The 20,998-nt window shown below is 37.3% G+C and overlaps 1 protein-coding gene across 1 annotated transcript; it reads right to left on the bottom strand.

The window, feature by feature from the left end:
* Positions 1-6,875: 6,875 nt before the first annotated feature.
* LOC139150985 (adenosine receptor A3-like) lies at positions 6,876-16,186 on the bottom strand. Its single transcript, XM_070723490.1, has 3 exons — positions 15,460-16,186; positions 10,293-10,501; positions 6,876-8,747 (listed from the first exon to the last, which is right to left on the bottom strand). The coding sequence occupies exons 1-3, from the start codon at positions 15,795-15,797 to the stop codon at positions 8,260-8,262; spliced, it is 1,035 nt and encodes a 344-aa protein (XP_070579591.1). The 5' UTR covers positions 15,798-16,186; the 3' UTR covers positions 6,876-8,259.
* Positions 16,187-20,998: the final 4,812 nt, after the last annotated feature.

Consider the following 20,998-nt stretch of genomic DNA (forward strand, 5'->3'; position numbering starts at 1 on the left):
CCAGAGATGTAGTGCTTTCACTTTCTCAGACACTGGCATACAGGCGTGACATACACCGTTGGTATGTATGTAGGCAAAGAGTGATAAAGTTCTAAACATACTGAAAACTACAGTGGAGCCTTAATCATAGAATGTGGACAGAATTTCTCAATGTAATTTTGACGGCAAAATAAATCTGACAGAGGACATTCCTAGGAACCTTCAAGCGAATTTTAATAGACAAGCAGTATTTGAGTAAGTTTCCCCGTTTTGACCAAAAGCTAAAGTAAATGCTTCCAAAATACAAGTCAGCTTAAATTGTACACAAGATTTCAGAGTATTCAATGACATATGTCAGTCTATTGTAATACTTGTTGCAAAAATGAAATGTCAAGTCTGTTAAATCAAGTTATGAGCTTTCTTCACTCATCACAACCGAGTGAACAAGTTTGCGGATAACTGCCACAAGTGATTTGTAAAATGATACATTCAGAACGAGACTGTTTTGATAACTACAATTGAACGTGAGATACCACTAGACACCCACGCTCAAGTCCAGAAACATACATCATTGATGAACAGTTGGCTTAAGTGAACCAAACGCGCTCTTGTTTATCTCCATCCCCATATTCATATCGATCTTAACAACGCAATCACTACAGAAGGTATGTATATTTCTTATAACTCTAGCCCGAGTGTCAACATTTATGTAGATTTGTGTTGCCTGATTTTGCGTTAATATAGCGCGACGAACTATTGCAGTTACTCAACGGGCACGGTCTTTACTCGGCTCAGGCAGGCAACTCGAGTTCTGACTAGGAACATTTTTAACATTTTTAACATTTTTAAATGCTTTAAGAAAAATAAAATTGTGGAAAATAAATCAAAATTAAATGCAAATGGAAAGGTAACTGCGCAGCGATCTTGTTTGCAACATGTAGTTTCCTTTTAGGGACTGATCAGTTTCTTCGGCCGGGGGGATAGTGGATTCATGGGGGGTCACCCTGTTTTTGACTTTGGTGATAGGAGGGGGTCAGCACGTTTTTGAAATGCCCAATTAGGGGGGGGGGGGGTTCAGTCTGTTTTTGAATTTCGACACAGGCTCATCATTGCCTAAAATGCATCGTGTCAGCCACAAATTTCATCATTCAGTTGCATTTTTCGGCGCGCCCTTCGGGCGCATAACTTTAATAATCAGACATATTTTTCAGCATGCCCAACTTTAACATATCAGGCATACATATATCAGAGATATCTGTATGTTCAATATTTTTCAGCGTGCTCTTCGAGCGCATTACTTTAATATATCAGACATTTTTCAGCACGCCCTTCCTGTGAATGACTTTAATATACAAGACATATATATCAGAGATATCAGGATGTTTCATATTTTTCTCCGCACCCTTCGGGCACCATACTCTAATAAATCAGAGATATATGCCAGAGATATCTTGATGTTTGCTAAGTGAAAGTGTGCCGTTATGAAATCTGCATTGCATATGAAAAGCATGACAAATTCCTGATACTTTTCTGTTCTCTCTATGAGAATTCAGTATGAAAAAGCAACATGCACAAATATTTCACAATACATATTTGATACAGTGACTTATTTTAGAGATAGAAAAATGACAAGATATCCTTCATTCTCATTGATGCAACTGTTTTCCTTTGTGTCTCAGGTTTTCTGTAGAATGATGCCTTTTTATGACCAAAATAACAGTTAAAAAAGGCAGTTTTTGTCATTATTAGCTGTGCTTTTATGGTTTCAATGTTACAAGAAAAGGTCATCTCAGACACTGCACACATCAGATTTGGCTAAAATGCCTCTCTATGGCACCTCATGCTATTTAATTGGATGGCTGGCAAGTCTTAACACTCATCAAAAATTTTGATTTACTGTTTTTTTCGTCTTTGATATTAATGATTGACATCCATTTCTGTACAACAGTTCAGGACATCTGGTTAAGCATAGAAAGTGTGAAATACATTCACAGCTCATTCAAAATGTATTGTATTCAAACTTTAAGATTGACGCTTTGAAATGTCAACAATTTCATTAAAGGGGAGGGGTCACCCTGTTTTCAAAATTTGGAATGGGGGGTCAGCCACATTTTGACGTCGGCAAAAAGTAATCCCCCGCCCATCCCCCACCCCCCCGGCCAAAGAAATTGGCCAGTCCCTTATGTCATGTTTGAAACTGAATCGGTAAACGAATACGATCAGTGCACAGAATACACATGTGTTGGCCTGCAGTCCCCCAATTACAATGTATTCGAGGTGTTAATGAATTAGGTTCGAACAATGCTGTGTGTAAAAAGACTAACGACTGAATTTACAAAACTTATGCAGATGTATGCAGAGGTTCAACGTCGGCCTTGACGCTGGATAAGAAAGTGAGATCAAAAACTTCACAAACTACGACATTGTCAATCTTTTCTACGCTTTCTTCTTATATATTTCCAACTCGTGGTAGATAGAAGTGACATACAGCGAGATACAGTTTGTTTTTGTGTTTAGCCTTAGTGGGTTGATCTTGACAGAAACTGGAGATAGTATTTTGCTGTCGCATTGTGATGGAAATACAGAAGAGCAGTCAAAAAGCGATAGTCAGGCGTATCCCAAGCGTACCTGAAACCCGAGTCCTTGCCCTGACCAACTCGGGTGACAAACAGATGACTTTTAATCCCTCAAGGTGTGAATGTTCCATTGTTTTGTTTATCTAATCCAGCTGGTGCCATTGTAGTGCCATTGTAGGAAAGGCAGGTCTGTGAAAGTGATCCTCATAGGGAAGCAGGGTATTCCTAAGTTAATGGAGCTTTCCCGTAATGTGAAGATCTCGTGCCGAGGCTAACAGGCTTTGACCTGGAGATGGGGTTTGATATTATGGATTAGAAACCGTCTTACCCTTCGATTCCCCGCCGGCGGTAACACCCTCAGGGGGTGTGAGAACTGTTGAGTTTCATTTGCATGGAGAAGGGGCGGAGTATATAATTTATTGGTCAACTCCTGTAACAAGTGCGCGTTTGGTCGTCTTCTTCAAACTATTAATTACTACTGTACATATTCCGAGGTGAGCATATGTATAAATGGTCATAAGCGATAAACTGTTCTTTCTTATTAATTAATATAGTTTGATCAGGGAGCAAACCTACTTTCAACCTCAGTTTATACTTGTGCAGGCTGTGATGACAAGCTAAATAGTAAGTGCCTCAAAATGCTCGAGAAATAGGACAACCATTGAGGTTACATTTTTTACCTCCATAGAAAATGTACCGTAGTAAACGTCAAAAACTTAACGGAGTGAATATAACTTGCATCGTAGAAGATGGTTTTCAGGCAAGTTTTTCGCATTTCAAGCCAGCTACTAAACAAAACAAAACAACGCTACAGGACTAGAAACTCCAATAGTACTTTTCACACGGACAATCCTCTTGACAAAAATACATTTGATGACAGTGAATAAATCTCAAGAACGGTCCAACCATCACTTGAAAAGTACGAAAACGCAAAAGACGTATTATCTTAAACATTTGAATTGTCGCGTCTGTTGAAGTTCGAAATGTAAAGATGTGCTTTCAAAAGTTTTCCACAGTAGCGGTTATGTGAGGCAGAATTTGAACAAATATGCCGTTGAAAACCACAAATCACCAATTATATGGAATCTGTCGTTAAAATTAAGCAACAATCCACTTCATCTACGTACGCTTTATGAAACCGATAGCCTAAAAGGTTGGTGACCTCGGGGTCATCCCAGGTCATCATCCTTACAATCAACTGAGTCGCGTCATGCATACTCAAGGTCGACAGTTGATCTTGACAGAGTTTGGAAAGCATTTTCAGTTGACTTGTTTCTTTTTCTCCTAATAATTTATTTAAAAGCATTGAAATTCCGTCGGATGAAAAGTCAGCCTTCGTGAAGTATACGATTTTCATAAGAAATTGGATCCAGTCGATTAATATAGGTAAAGAAGGTGATTTTACATAAGCTTTTGCCAAGAAGCAAGTCATATTCACTTTATCTATTTGCAGGTCACAGGAGAAGACTGAAAGATACAGTCGTTTTATGTTCAAACGTGTTCTCCGGCGGTATAAGACTGTTTTTGCAGAGCGCCCGCATACAGCAGAATCATACCGCTTACTCGGATCGGAGAAACCATGAAATTCTACGACGCTCTCCAATAACCTGTATACCACACTCTGCATGTGCACACTGATTACAGTACATTGTTTTCCGTCATTATTTTTCACGTTTTAAGTATAAACTTTACAAGAAACTTCAGGTCTGAAAACGTAAACATTTTTAACACGTACTATCTTTGTAACAAGATCACTTGGGACGATAGCAAATAAATGTCAAAAAAGCTCAACCGATATTTGAAACGTAAGAAAACACAGACAAAAAGTTATGTTAACATTTGATTTGCCATGTCTATATGCCCGTTACGAAAGGTAGAAGAGGTGATACTCAAAAATGTTCCGAACGTAATAACGTGTTTTTACCGCACTGAGAAGTTGAAAAACACTATCGTTGTATACTACAAAAGTCACCAATTATCAGGAATTTCTAACCAAAATGCATTCACAACTTCAATAACATGCATGGTATCGAATCAAAAACTTGAAAAGGTTGGTAACCATGAAGAGGTTATCCAAGATCATCATATACAAATTCGCGGGAAATAAATATTTTAATGCATGAACACGGGAGAAGTTTGGTCTTGACGATTTTCTGTAAAAGGTTCATTCGATTTATGATAATTTTTTTCTCTCTAGTGTCTCGTTAAAGAATGCAATGACCTAGGATAAAGTTGGCCAACAGAGCCACGTTTGCGGAGCGCCCGCACACGGCTGATCATCCTCTTTGTTCCCTCGAGAAGCGAAGAAATTCGACGACGCTCATTCATTACCACGAATTACCATGAATTAACATTACTCCACATATCGATTTTTTTTTAATTTTTTTTTATTTATTCAAATAACCAACAGGAGAAAATTCCCCATGACAGGCTCCGCAAAACATAGAAAATACATAAAGTTACAGACAAACATACAATTGACGGAAAAGACAATTACGATGAACATAAAAATCATGAATAAAAATAATTCATTACACTTGTTTTAAAAAGACTAAATCTGTTTAAAATGTCAATACTCGAGCATAATTTTGAAATATCGTTATAAGTGCTTAAAGCATGTGGCAAGGAGTGTTTACGAACATTGATTCTGGAAAAGGGTACCCGAAATGGTAGGTTTATCCGTAGACTACGTTGAACGTTCAGTGGGATTTGAGTTAAATGAGAACAATTTACCACAGAATGAACACATTTGTACAGGAAGCTAAGATCAGAAACTTTCTATGAATGGATGCAAATTGAAGAATTTGCATAATTCTGTGTATTCTGATGAACAACAGCGCGTATTACGTTTTAAAAAATAATACTTAATGAATTTCTTTTGAACACATTCAACCGTATTCTACAATATTCTTCTGCCACGGATTCCAGATAGCAGAACAGTGTTCGAGGCCGCCGGGCGGTATGGTCTTTAAATATTTAACATCACTAAAATCTTTACGATAACTTAAAAGTCGAGGTTGTACGCATTGCTTTCTTAGGGACTGGTCAGTTTCTTCAGCCTGGGGGGGGGGCGGTGGATTCATGGGGGGGGTCACCCTGTTTTTGACTTTGGTGATGGGGGGGGTCACCTTGTTTTTGAAATGCCCAATAGGGGGGGGGGTCAGTGTGTTTTTGAATTTTGACACAGGCTCATCATTGCCTAAAATGCTAGTGTCAGCCACAAATTTCATCATTCAGTTGTATTTTTCGGCGCGCCCTTCGGGCGCGTAACTTTAATAATCAGTCATATTTTTCAGCACGCCCAACTTTAACATATCAAGCATACATACATCAGAGATATCTGTATGTTCAATATTTTTCAGCGTGCTCTTCAAGCTCATTACTTTAATATATATCAGACATTTTTCAGCATGCCGCTCAGGTGCATGACTTTAATATGCAAGGCATATATATCAGAGATATCAGGATGTTTCATATTTTTCGGCGCGCCCTTCGGGCGCCACACTTTAATAAATCAGAGATATCTTGATGTTTGCTAAGTTAAAGTGTACCATTATGAAATCTGCATTTCATATGAAAAGGATGACAAATTTCTGATACTTTTCTGTTCTCTCTATGAGAATTCAGTATGAGAAAGCAACATGCACAAATATTTCACAATATATATTTGATACAGTGACTTATTTTAGAGATAGAAAAATGACAAGATATCTTTCCTTCTCATTGACGCAATTATTTTCCTTTGTGTCACAGGTTTTCTGTAGAAAGATGCTTTTTTATAAACAAAATAACAGTTAAAAAGGCAGTTTTTGTCATTATTAGCTGTGCTTTTATGGTTTCAATGTTACAAGAAAAGGTCCTCTCAGACACTGTACACATCAGATTTGGCTAAAAAAGCTCTCTATGGCTCCTTAGGAGATTTAATTAGATGGTTGGCAAGTCTTTACATCCATCAAAGTTTTTGATTCACTGCTTTTTCCTCTTTGATATTAATGATTGACATCCATTTCTGTACAACAGTTCAGGACATTTGGTTAAGCATAGAAAGTGTGAAATACATTCAAAGCTCATTCAAAATAAAGCTCATTCAAAATGTACTCTATTCAAACTTTAAGATTGACACTTTGAAATTCCTATCTTACAACTGACATGTCAACAATTTCATTAAAACATATAGAATGACTATTTAAAATATAAATATATGTAAAATGTAAAATGTAAAATGTAAAATATAATATATATATATATATATATATATATATATATATATATATATATATATTATATATATATATATATATATATAATTTTTTGTCCACCTTTTGCTGTACCTATGTCGCGCGCCGGGGGGGTCACCTTGTTTTCGAAATTTGGAATAGGGGGGGTCACCCTGTTTTCAAAATTTGGCATAGGGAGGGTCAGCCACTTTTTGACGTCGGCAAAAAATAATCCACCGCCCCCCCCCCCGGCCGAAGAAACTGACCAGTCCCTTAACTGCATTGTAGATATGCTCAGAGAAGTCCATGGAGCTATTAAGGATGACGCCCAAGTCCTTTACAGGTGCACATTACGCAGTCGGTACTGTATCAGTAGAATAATTAACATTAAACTTCTCTGTTTTATTCTAAAAGTAATACAGCAACAGTTGGGCTGATTAGGGCAGACACTGGCTTTTCCGCATTTGCAGCCAATCTTCAGAAGCAATGCTGTAGGTCTGAAACTCTAACATACTAGTAGGCATACCAATTATCTTCTTAACAAAAGCACATGGGATATCTCAAGAAAAGTTCAACCGAAATTTAAAGAGTACAAAAACGTCAAAAACAACCTTTATCTTAAAGTTTGACCTTTCGCGTCTGCAAAGTCGAATAGGATGGCGATCCAAGGGTCATCCTAATTCCTGGTTGTCATCCTCACAAGTTTCCGCGAAATAAATAGTGTCATGCATAAACAAGGTAGTCGGTAGGTCTTGACCATTTAAGACGACGACCTCCAATTTATTTTGAATGTTTTTTAACATTTTTAAAGATAACTTACTTTTCCAAAAGTACAACTACAGTGCCTAGTATACAGAAATGCTGGCTACGTCATCAAATCTGAGCATGACTGTTGGCACCAAATTTTTAAATTGGTCGACGTAAGAGCCCTGGAATCGTTCACGCTTTGAACTCATGTCCGAATTCATTTCCGAATCAAACCTTATCACTGGTCAGCTTTGAGCCAACGTGCGACTGTGAAAGTGGTCTGACTTACGTGAAAATAAATACGTATAGAAATATTAATAAAACAAGAGGGAACAATAAGAAAATAAATTGATTGATCAATATTCTGAGTTTTTCTCCTCCTCTTTAGTCTTTTTTAAAGCTTGATATTTTTTTGAAAAAAGGTACATTTTGTCCATTTCGTTTATTTGTCAGTGTGTCTTTATGTGTAAAGCTGTGGGCATTGTGCAATCCTTTGATGTCAACTTTGAAACGGAACGATGAGTGTACTTGCAGTGTACACTGTGACCATCTGTATTACATAATTCATATCAAATCGGCATATGGGACAAAGTAGATCCATGGCGCTGATAATTAAACGACAATATTTACAACAAAATCAATCAAACATGCTGAAAATGTTGAAGAAAATGGATACCAAACACAATACAAGAGAATTTGACAGGATCATGCACCAACGTTTCTTTAGAAAACTCTGAAAATTATGCATCTGTAACAGAAACTGTCATTTCTGTCCCAGTGCTCTGTTGATCGGACGGTCCACAAAGCAGGCATGGAGACGACACTGCCCTTGCCACTCGCTGGAATCGTTCTCTGATTGACCCTCTGACCTGGCGATTTCCAATGCCGTACAGGAGCGGATTCAATGCAGAGTTCAGGAAAGTCAGGATGTTGGTGAAGTTTGCCAGGGTTATGGAAACCTCCGACCCGGTCACATGGTCGATGAACAGAAAGATCAGCCCCGGAAGGGTACACGCAAAGAAGCATCCAAATATCGCACACAGCACCTTCTCTGCTTTCCGGTGATCCACCGTGGAGGGCGTACGTGACTGACCAGATCTCAAAGCACCGTTGGCGGTGTCTTCTTGTTTGTTGAGATGTTCCGCGTTTCGATTGATGTCGCGTATCCTATTTGCTTGTTTACTGGCTGTTCGAAATATCAGGCCGTACAGAACTACCATAACAACCACTGTCGAAAATAAAAAAAGGATAGTAATGGATACATTTGATCGTTTAACTGATGATTTTCGATTTCATAGCTATACCCATGAAACTCTCCTCATTCTAGTACACTAAAACGAGTCCGGTTCTTTTTTTGTTCCGAACATGTCATCGAATTATACATAAATGCACTTCATAAAAAGTCTGAATAACTGCACAGATACTTCCGTCTAACAAAATTATACTTTCAGTGTTAACGAATTTCTTTCCTCGCCTGATTGGAATTGGTTCGGCTGGTCAGCAAATCCTCCTTGCCTACGTACCGTTTACAAACTCAACAAAATTAATGAGGACGGTCCGGCGCTGCGTAAAGAAACTGAATAAATGACAAGTATTGCAAATCGCTATTTCTCATCTTCCCGGCCTGATGGAGACATGAATTTAGAAATTCTCATCCCAAATTTGCACGCCCATTATTAAACACGGTGTTCGTGTTCCAAAACTAAACTACCATCACCCTCTTGTCTCTTTTTATCCAAGGGATAGAGTACAGTCATGTTCAAAAGAAATGTCGAGACATGCTCAGCACAGGTGCTCGTGGGTTTGGTAGTCTGCTTGATCGATTGATCGTCTGCTTGACCAATCGATCTCGTACTAGTGTTCGGCCCTCTAGCTACAAAGCACCGAGTACACAATCGATTGTTGGAGCAGACTACCAGGCTCATAGGCGCCTCAGTATCGGTATTCTGTAACGTTTATGCTCGCTGTCTTCGTAATACCTATTCCATGGTTACCTTTGTTGAGATACTTGTTTTCGCAAATTCTACCCTACGGCCTGCGCTTCTTACGAATTCTGTTTTGTTTATGCCTTCGGCTAGTCGTCGGTGACTTTCCTTCAAGTGACAATAGTACAGTGTTTCATTTTGCTGAATGTCCATAATGTATTGATTAATAGGCTATCTTTTAGAAGGTCATCTAATCGTCTATCTTCATCGAAGATTTCATTGTCATTATTTTGAAGTGCTGAGTATGTTGTATGTTACATCAGCATACTTTTATAGTAGTGTATATATCTATCTCCTTTCATTCTTGGAACCTACATGCTTACAGCTTGCGCGAATGGACATCCTTGTAATTGTATGGGTGAGTTCTAAACAACTCTAACGAAACAACTAATACAGTAAAAACGTTGAAAATTGCCATGACGATTCGTAATACGGAAAAGTCATTGCACAGTCTAACTTTTGTAGATGTTAAAATATGCTGCCATTTTGATTGAAAAATGTAGTTGTTCTCATATTTTCATCTTCCCGGTGTTCTAATAAAACTTCCTACATTGAAAATTTATTTACCCTGTACAGTCGAATTGCCCTGGGCCCCAGCAAAATACTGTCTTCACATAAGGCGAGTTGAACCCAACAATATACCCATGTAAGTGACACATGAACGATGCACAGCGAGATTTACGGCTAAACTAAGCCGACCACCGTATGCAATACCCTCTTGAAATTGACAAGATCTTGACAAGCATTTGTTTACAACTGGTGTGAATTTTCGTACTAGTATTTCTTACCCGGGATGGCATACCACACGATGAACATGGTAACGATGTAGGGCAAGGTCATGTAGTCAAGATAGCCACAAATTCCCGACACTTGTCTCAGATCTCTTGAATCTTCTCTTCGCCAGCCCATGAAGGGAGCAAAGGCCGCCATTATTGATAAAACCCAACACGCTACGATAAAAGCAATGGCTCTCCGTTTCGTCATCAGTGTTTGATACCTGAATATGGAATGGAGCTCTGGTTATTCTTGATAAATAAAGCGCAAATCATGTGCTTGAATTGTAGGTAACTGTGTTATTAGGGTTAGTTTGCAGTGTAGACGTGAATTCGGCTCCACGGTTTATGTCCAAATCCCTGTCAATATTCTAGACGAAAGTAGTTTAAGCAAGAAGATAGATTTACACAATGTACAGTAACTACGTTTACTTGTACATTCTCAAAGTTTGATGAAATTACACATTACACCAATACTTTCCACTTCATAAATAACCTGGGCAAACTTTAGGGTTACACTGCTTGTCTCGACAAGACGGTACTGTAAACACAGAGGAAACAAATTTGATCATGTCGTTCACAATACTGCCACATCGACATCTATTTCGTGGTTGGGAAAAAAAATTGAAGTTAAGCAAAATGTAGTTATCGTCGGTAACAGCTGTCTCAAATCATTCCATGATTGATTGTCTCACTAACTGCTTTGTTTTGCGGCCAATTTAAAAAAAGTCTACGATACAATATCAGAGACATGACCACGATACGCTGTGAAAGGATTAATTTACAAGCTCCTTTGTACTATTTTGTCGGCAAAATACAATGCACGATTTCTTAGTAAACATGTGCCTTGATATGATATCATATGGTCCTCCTTATTCCAGTCTCAGTGGCGTGCATATCTCGTAATATGTCTGCCTTGTAATTGCTATCATGATCAGCTGGCACTGTCGCTGTTCGTTTCTCTGTGTGGGGTTTTCACTTTAGGTTGTGCAATATGGCTTTGATAACTGGTTCTCTGTGTGTCGATTAGTTTTTCTCTCCCGCCACTTAGAGAGGACCATTTGAGACAAGGGTGTCTGGAAGAATTTTGAACATAAAATTTCCAAATAGAAGCTGCATTCGAAAATGAAAACAACACCCTGAATTTGAATCAGTCTATCATATCATGTATTCTCTTTCAAACTTTCCAGCATTCTGTAGTTGATACTGTATGCCTATGGTTACATGTCAACTTTGTAATTTTCTTGAAACTTTCACTAAGGAGAACGAGAAGTCATCTTTGAAAATTTTATTCAAAAAGTAGTGTCACATTGCTATATTTCAAGATAAAATGGAGAGATTATCGAGCCCTTTCCGTATAAAAGAACCCATAAAACTGATGACTCGGCAGTTTTCTTGATAAATCGATCATTACGTCATTGTTCCTACATTGCGAAGTCAGCAACACAACCCATACAATCGAAAGTCACTTGTAAAGGACGACTTTAGAACTCTGCATTGCAGGAAATAGCAATATTTTAGTCTTAATTAGCACACTACATATGCATAACTCGGAAAAACGATAACATTCCCTCATAAATTTTAGGCGTGAATTTTACTTTGAGTATTGAAAAACACCTGTCTCAAAAAGCAGGATAGTAACCCCCCTTGCCTGTCTATTTTGTCGTCATCTTGCATCAATACACACAATATGTAAACAGAAGGGAAAAAATGACGATATTCCCTGACATGTGTTTAGGGTTTGGATTTCTCTGAGACGGGAAGTGAAAACAAGCGACCTAGCCGCCGATATAGCTCCGCCGTGTTTAGGTGGAGAATAACTATTTTTGACACATGTTGAGGAAGAAGGTGGAAATTTTTGATAGCTCAATGCAGTGGCCAGAAAAAAGTGGCTAAAATAGCTGCAAAAATACACAATTGAAGATTTCATCATACTTTGAATGTATCACATCGGATCATCCCTAAAGAACATGTCAACCAAAGCTATCTGATGAGAAGTTTTTTGAGAATAAAATTTCTGACCAAAAATGGCAACAATTACTCCAAAAATAAAAATTGCAGATTTCATCATAATTTCAAAAGATCAAATTTAGTTCATCTATAGAAACCTGTATACCAAATTTCAGAGCTGTTACACAAGTACTTTTTGACCAAAAATGGAAAAAATTGCCCAAAAAATTCAAAATTGCAGATTTCATCATAATTTCAATAAATATCATTAAGGTGATCTGTAGCAACCTGTATACCAAATTGTAAAGCTATCAGATGAGTAGTTGTGGAAATACACATTTTTTTACTAAAAATGGAAAAAATTGCCCCAAAAATACAAAATTACAGATTTCATCAGAAATTCAATATATTACTTAGTTCATCTATAGAAACCTGTATACCAAATTTCAAAACTATCAGACCAGTTCTTTTTGAGAAATACATTTTTTGACCAAAAATGGCAAAAATTGCCTTAAAAATGCAAATTTGCATATTTCTGCACAATTTGAATAAATCTGAAACAGATCATCTCTAGGGACCTATGCATTAAATATCAAAGCTATCTTACTGGTAGTTTTGAAGAAGTAGATTTTTAAAGATTTTTTTACCAAAAATGCCAAAAATTGCCTTGAACATACAAATATGCAAATTTCACCACGATTTGAACAAATCTGACTGAAGTCACCCTAAGTAAACTGCATATCAAATTTCAAAGCAATCGGACAAGAGGTTTCAGAGAAGAAGATTTTTTTACCAAAAACACCAAAAAATGTCCCAAAAATACAAATATGCAAATTTCACCACGATTTGAACAAACTTAAGTAAGGTCACCCCAAGTGAACTGCATATAAAATTTCAAAGCAATTGGACTTGCGGTTTCAGAGGAGAAGGCAATTGTTGACGGACGACGGACGACGGACGACGGACGACGACGACGACGGACGACGACGGAAAATCAACCTTTTTGATGAGCTCCGCGTCGCTGACAGCGGAGCTAAAAAAGATGAGCAGACTTTTCATTATTGAAATATATAATTCCGGGTGAAGCAAAGAGAAAGAAGGTCCCACAGCCAAACTTTCAAACCTCCCTTCCCTCCCCCAATATTAAATGGTCTACCCACAATGATCTGAACGCTCGACGATCGCCAACAGCGTTATTGCAGAAGCCAATTAAATGAAGAGATTATCTCTGTTGTTCCTTTTAACGGGAAGATAAGATAAAAGACGTTCATGGTGACAAGTGATGTTCATTCCATTTAACTTTACTATCCCATCCCAACAAACCTCACCCCAACTCAACTCACCCCCGAAAGTTTGGAAGCGCGAAAATCAGATGATGAAATTTATTTATACTTCGCAAAACAACACAAATTACTTCAAGTGCAAAGTTATTATATCTGTCGCTTAAATTTCAAGCATCCTGTAATCATCAGACAGAACTTTACTTTGATTATTGTGTGTGTATATATATATATATATATATATATATATATATATATATATATATATATATATATATATATATATATATATCTCGAAGTATACAGATGTCCTCGTGGGAAATTACAGTGCTCGATGCTAAAGCAGAGCGTCATAAATATATAAACAAATTACTTCAAGTACAAAGTAATGAAATTTATTACTTAACTTTCATGCATTTTGCATTCCTCAGATAGAAGAATCTAGAAGAATCCTCTATCTATGGATTTCAAGATGCTTGAAACTTAAGTAATTGATTTTATTACTTTGTACTTGAAGTAATTTGTTTATATACATATATAATATTATATATATATATAATATATATATATATATATATATATATTATATATATATATATATATAATATATAACATATATATAAGATAACAAAAATTACTTAAGAACAAAGTAATGTCTGTTCTGTCTGAAGATTGCAAGGTGGATTATACTTTAGTAACATATTAAGATATTGTTATTTTGTACTTGAAGTGATTTGTGTTATTATATATATATATATATATATATATATATATATATATATATATATATATATATATATATATATATAACACACCACATGCTCATTCCTTGTCGCAATTCGTCAGAATACGTCACGTGACGAGAAAATAGATACGTCTAGTCCCTCATCGGATCGACAAAAGTGACGTCAGAGGGTATTTTTTGAAATGCTATTTCCCTAGGGAAATAGTTCTGACCAAATTTGGAAAAGTGCCCGGTCACGTGACCGTAGTGTCGTCTGCAGCTTTGCAACAATGGCGGGTGACTAGAACGTGATGTGCGTCCGGGATAGGTGACGACACATTCTCTAAAACAGATTTTCCAACATTTTCCAACATTCCAACAGCGTAGGAACTTGAACAGCTCATCGACGGAAAAGATTAAAGTGCAACTTAAGATGTCGCTAGGTATGTTTAGAATATTCTTTGAAAGATAGTGGTACCACGTACGTACAACTGAAACCGCTGTGGAAACATCGCCCGGTAAACTTGTCACAATGGATTGTTGTGGTGCAAAATATCAAAACACATTAAAAACTATATAACAATACAACATGAGCATGTGGTGTGTTATAAAACACCTATAGCCTGGTCTTTATTCGGGCTATAGCGCTCGTCTATTACCCCTCGTGGCCGTGTGTTACCAGAAACACATCGCTATACCCCTCGGCCTACGGCCTCGGGGAATAGCGATGTGTTTCTGGTAACACACGGCCCCTCGGGGTAATAGACGGTCGCCGCTATAGCCCTCATGACCAGGCAATAGGTGTTTAATATATATATATATATATATATATATATATATATATATATATATATATATATATATATATATATATGTATATGTAAAAAGTAATAATATATGTTAGTAAAAAATTGAGAGCTGCATGAAAGTTAAGTTACTATATATATATATATATATATATATATATATATATATATATATATATATATATCTGTGTGTACAGATATCATTACTTTGTACTTAAGTAATTTGTGTTTATATATGTGTGTGTATATATATATATATATATATATATATATATATATATATATATATATATATATATATATATATATATATAATATATATATATATAAACACATACACGCACAGTGGGCACAAAAACATTGAGCAAATCCCAACATGTTACATCATCGATCTAGAAGATCATGCTTAGATGCATACCCACCTCAGAGGAAATGTTATTGCGATGAAACGATCAACGGTTATAAGCAGAAGATGAGCGACGGACGCCATAATAAAGAAAACTGTGAAAGAACGCATCAGGATGCAGTCGAGCAGTACTCCGACGGAGCCGCTGTTCTGTTCTGCCACGTAAAGCGGGACAACGACGGATCCGACGAGAAGATCGGCAGTTGCCAAGGAGACGATGAATATATTGGTAACTGAGTGGAGACTTCTGTCCAACAATATTCCGGCTATGACGACCGAGTTCAGTAAAATACACGGCAATGAAACCACCGCAAGTCCGACCACACTCGGCCAGTTGACAGCCATGTCTAACATTGTAAAGATTAAAATTCGAGTTTTGTGTCTGCCTGTACAGCCTCTTCAGAAAAACGATAGTGTGGACAAATGACAGAGATTAATTTGTTCGACAGAGATAAAAGATACTGCGTGACATTGTTTTGAAAACCAGCATACTTCACCAACTCATGCCTCTTTCCGGATCTCCAGTTCTTTGAAACATCCGCATCTGGCATGAAGTGGTACTTTAAATAAATCAGCCTCGAACTGGTCAACCTGTGTATATATGTACAAGTAATGGACCTACCAACACAATAAAATGTTAACCATTCATTGAACACAATTAATTTCTCAGAACCCCCAATGCACCAGATGGATAGGTCGACCACAGCTGGAATTATAGTCGAACATTGCCCCTTGTTTCTAATTCAAGCTTGATACTTGTAGCAGGGGCGGGGCTAGGACTCCCGAAAACATTCCCATTTGACCATGCGCATTGCATTCTTCGAGAAAAACAAAAGTGAGTCATGTGCTCGTTCCCATTAACGTGGCAAAACACGCAGTTCCGTGTGTTTCGATACATAGAGCGGCGCCGCGTAGTATGCATAGAAAAGTACGCGGCGGCCCCTATGCATCGAAACACACTGAACTGTGGCAAAACCGCGCTCATATAGTATGCAAGTATATTTAAGTTGCGTTTATAGACTGTTGTCTATGTTATTCTCAAATTCGCTTCTGATCTCGCGCGACCAAGTCACGTAACTGCCGTGTTCAGTATTAGTGGCGGTTTATATTGTCCACCGTAAAAACCAAGAAGACTCTTTCCGCTCGCCGAGGAAATGCAAATGTTAACATATTCAAAGGTCAGAGAAGTGGCGGATACTCAACTCAGTGTGGATAGAAACCCAACTAGACTAGGCCACCTGAGGTCATCAGACTATACCAGACTAAACATTGGCCGTTTTAAAGATGACCAAAGTTATCAGCGTTCAAGTATTTCACTGATTTGACTTCAATCGAGCTTGCACTTGCAGTCTCGGCTAAAGCAGAAAAAATATATTTTGCTATAATTATCATGCTACAAGGCCTAGAACCTCAATCATCCTCATTTGATATTCTAATCAGCGTCAAATGCTCTCAATTTCGTGAATAGTAGACATTGGTATTTTCCTGCAGACAAATTGCAGAACACATCCTGAAGCTGTAATGGGTGAATGTGTGAAGGACGATTTCTTTCATAGCATCTTCCTATCTTTAATACACTGTGTTTCGATGTTGTAAACTAAGTCAGGCTTGACATCAACTCGTCACAAAAGTTCGGATTCTTGCAAAAGTTGCACACCATGATTTTAAATGGCACTACCCTGGAATCAGAACATGTTCCACCATTAATCATGGTTAAATCTGTAACCATTTCAAAATGCTTTTCCATTTGTTTGACTCTCAGTAGAGAGAGAGAACAAAGAGTGGTAGATAAATAAAGGCAGATGTTTATGATAAAACGCACGGGTGGCTGGATTGACTCAACAAATCGTAAACGTCGACCACTGAGTCATCACGGACCATTAAAATCTTTCAGTCTCTAATATTCCATTGGTTCATTAGCATATTTCGTCTTCTAACAGTTATTGGGGAAATTAAATAATGTTGTAATTATGAAATATTACCATTTTTGATAAAGTCATTTTGTTATCTCATCATCTTACATTAGTTATTAGAAAAGTGATCATTAAGACGTGGAAAGGAAGCTTCTAATATGACAATCATGACAACGTACCAAAATTATCATATATATATATATATATATATATATATATATATATATATATATATATATATATATATATATATATATATATATATGTATATATATATATATATATATATATATATATATATATATATATATATATATATATATATATATATAACATTAATATTTCATAATGATGATAACAAGGCGAAGAAAACTCTGTTTAACAGATGAGATTGTTTGAGAGTTGAGTATAGGTAGGTCGGTATCAATTTTTTTTCTTACATTTTTTTGTTTGTCAAAACTCTTTTGCAAAATGCAATAAAACATAACATGAGCGTTGCAGCAAGATTGTCAAGTATGTCAGAGCCTGACGGCAAACGAGCACAGTCCCCGTATTAGAGAAAACGAGAAGTCTAGAGATGTTGTAATAATAGATTACCTAAATATTGGCTAAACGGAATTGAAATTTGCTTTGGAAGTACTCACTCACTGAAGACGATGTAAGCTCTGATATCACGTGATCAAACGGTAAACATTTCGTCGAATTTTGACAAATGTCATAATTCAGAAAGTGTCAGCTTTAATCATACTCGCATACTTATTGAGCAGGTTATTGTGTTTTAGTATAAAATCGTACGGGAAATCTGGCAGCAATCAACTCGCTTTGATATTATTACATGTAACATAATTTTAGTACCTCATTCACTTTGATTATACCGAGAGGTCATCGCGTCATCGTTGTTAATAGTTGTCGTCAGGATGAGGAGCGAAAGCGACGGAGTTTCTTGCCTGAATTAATATGTTTTACCATTTTTCACCAGAGATTAGGTATTCTGAGATGCGCCCTGTGCGCGACATATCTACTCGGGGAGGTAATGTTTTGCTCGACGGGAAGACAACTTTGACGGATGTGTCTAGTTTTCATCTTCCACACATTTACAACTCCGTTTGAGAATGTCATTGTCTGGACCTGTGGCTTAACTCTCGGGGATACTAATCAAATGCTTGGTATTTAGCAATTTTACAATTGTGCGATACACTCGCATACAGTGTAGATTAAGCACTTTCCATATTATGCAAAGTATCCCACTTAAAGTCTGAAAACAAATATTGGTATTTTGCCATTTCGAAAATAGTAACAGCACATCGTACAGGAAGCCCTGGAGGTTTAATTTGCCCGGCCCCTTCATGTAAATAACAGCTGTGTTCAGATCCAAAATGTTAATCTTTTCTGACTCACTGGTTGGAACAGATCACAGTCCCTCCACACCCCCGTGAACAGATTATCATATGAAAAAAATAATCATTGTCACGTGACACCCACGAAAGTTCATTTAAGGACAACATGCAGGCCTGTCTAAGGGCCGCATGTTTCATAAAACAGGGCGCTTGATCAGTAAAACACTCTACGTTCAGACACGCCTCTAGTCGATACATTTGACCACAGAAATAAACGCGACAACATCCTTGTTTTCAAGAACATACGGCAGTGTTTAAGGTTTTTCTCCTCCGGTTCCTCTTTGTTTAATTTATAATTTTACGTAAATAAATTAATTAATTAATAAATAAATGGAACTGTCTGTACATATTGACGCTTTAATATCCCTCACTTGTTGTTCAAATGTTTCTGTTTTGACGACAGGGCAAATCAAACCCGTAGAGCCCATTAACTTCCACATCCTGCAGTCGTAAGCTAACATAGAGAAAGCTATTCCTGATCGCCATTGAGGCCTGCTGTGACTACCATTCGTGGAGGAGTTTTCGTTTAATCATAGACAGTAGACGGGGGAAGATGTCTATGGTTTAATGGCAAATTTGGATTGCTGAATTTTCGATGAATGTACACCATAGCGAACAGTCGTCCCTGTCAGACATGAAGTCATGGAAATATCTCATTCGGAGGTGTGGGGGCTTAAGTGTAAGTAACATTAGCGGTTGAAAATGAAAAAAATAACTGTCTGCATTCCTTGTTGCAGACCAGACTACCGATGACAATATGATTCACGCATTTTGTTGATACTGCGGTCAACGGAATGACTCGTTCCAACAAACGGCACTTCGAAAATGTCACGGCACATGGCAATCATAATATTGAGCGTCACGTCTATTTGGTTCAAATATCCGTTTTTGTTTCTGCATTGTTGTTTGAGAATTTGAAGACATTGGCAGATTCGTGAGAGCAAGAAGTATAAACTGAAACACTATTACTCCAAGTAATTTACTTGTAAATAAGATTTACCAAAACCGTGAAAAGGGCACATTCCGGAAACATTTGGCCTCGATCAGTCGGTGACAAATAAATGAACATGATGAAAGCTATGCTAAATAAAATCTGAAGTGCGTGGTTAGATACGGTGATTGTCGAAAGAAAAATATCATGAAATGGCGCTAAAAGTGAACATGACAGATGAACTAGAACAGTAGCTACCCCAAAACGTTTATCTCTATTGTATAATTATGGAATTAAAGTTGTCATACGATAGGGTGAGTGCAAATTAACGGAATTCGATACAACATCTTTTCAAGAGAATCCAACGATCTCAAGAGATTTTACAGTTCGCCAGTGGGTATCAGCACCATGTTGCTATTGAACGAAGAAATATTTAAACAGGAAATGCCGTTCAAAGCTGTTACGAAAATACCAGTATTCCAAGAAATGTGTTGGCATATGGCGAAGGTGAATAACCATCAGCTCAAAAGCTGTATGCGCAAGGCAGAATGCGTCTCGAATTGATTGTTTGGACTCTCAAATTTTCCAAATACTCTTCTGGTCTGACGCATGGCCCTAACTTTAAAGTTCTTCCATTGTGAAAAAATTTTCACCGTCTTAGTGTTTTTTTGTTTATCGAAAATGGAAAATTTTATTCCCCCACCTCCCCGAGTTGACACGGGGATGGCGGCCATTTTGAATTTCAAATATCTGTAAACGTTAGTTAATATCTCTGTTTCAAAACTTCGCAAGATGACCCTTGATTTTTGTTCTTAATTTGGTAAGAGCATGGTTCACAGTTTCGTTGAAGAAGGTTTGAGCTGCGTGCTTAAGGTAGTATTCTCCTCAAAAGTGAAAGACTTAAACGTTTGCTCAAACTTCCCTAAATGAAACTTTCACAAGTACAAAACCAACAATAAAAATCTGGGTTCACCGTGCAAAGTTTGGAACTAGCGAAACAAATTGCATAACATTTTGCGATATTTGTCATTCATAAATGGTCGCCATCCCTTGTTAACTCTAGGGGGAAAATTAAATATTCGAATGACTAGAACGGTGAAAGTTTTTCTTTTTCCAAGAGCTTTAAAATGAGCCCCCACAAGTGGTAGATCAGAAAAGAACTGTAGAAATTTGAGATTCCGTTATCTGTCCCCGAGACGCGTTCCACCTTAAATTGAGTTCATAGGGGCTGTCCTACCCCAGTCGTAACTATTAGCGCAAGCGACTGTGGATCAACTGCATTAATCGGATACATAACAGACATAATAGCTGACG

This window comes from Ptychodera flava, chromosome 15 (assembly GCF_041260155.1).
Source record: "Ptychodera flava strain L36383 chromosome 15, AS_Pfla_20210202, whole genome shotgun sequence".
Lineage (NCBI taxonomy): Eukaryota > Metazoa > Hemichordata > Enteropneusta > Ptychoderidae > Ptychodera > Ptychodera flava.

Excerpts from the sequence above, each read along its gene's own strand:
- LOC139150985 (XM_070723490.1), bottom strand. The coding sequence starts at position 15,797 with ATGTTAGACATGGCTGTCAACTGGCCGAGTGTGGTCGGACTTGCGGTG. Across the intron at positions 10,502-15,459 it reads GCAATAACATTTCCTCTGAG|GTATCAAACACTGATGACGA; the intron begins GTGGGTATGCAT and ends TTCCATATTCAG. Across the intron at positions 8,748-10,292 it reads CGTGTGGTATGCCATCCCGG|TGGTTGTTATGGTAGTTCTG; the intron begins GTAAGAAATACT and ends TATTTTCGACAG.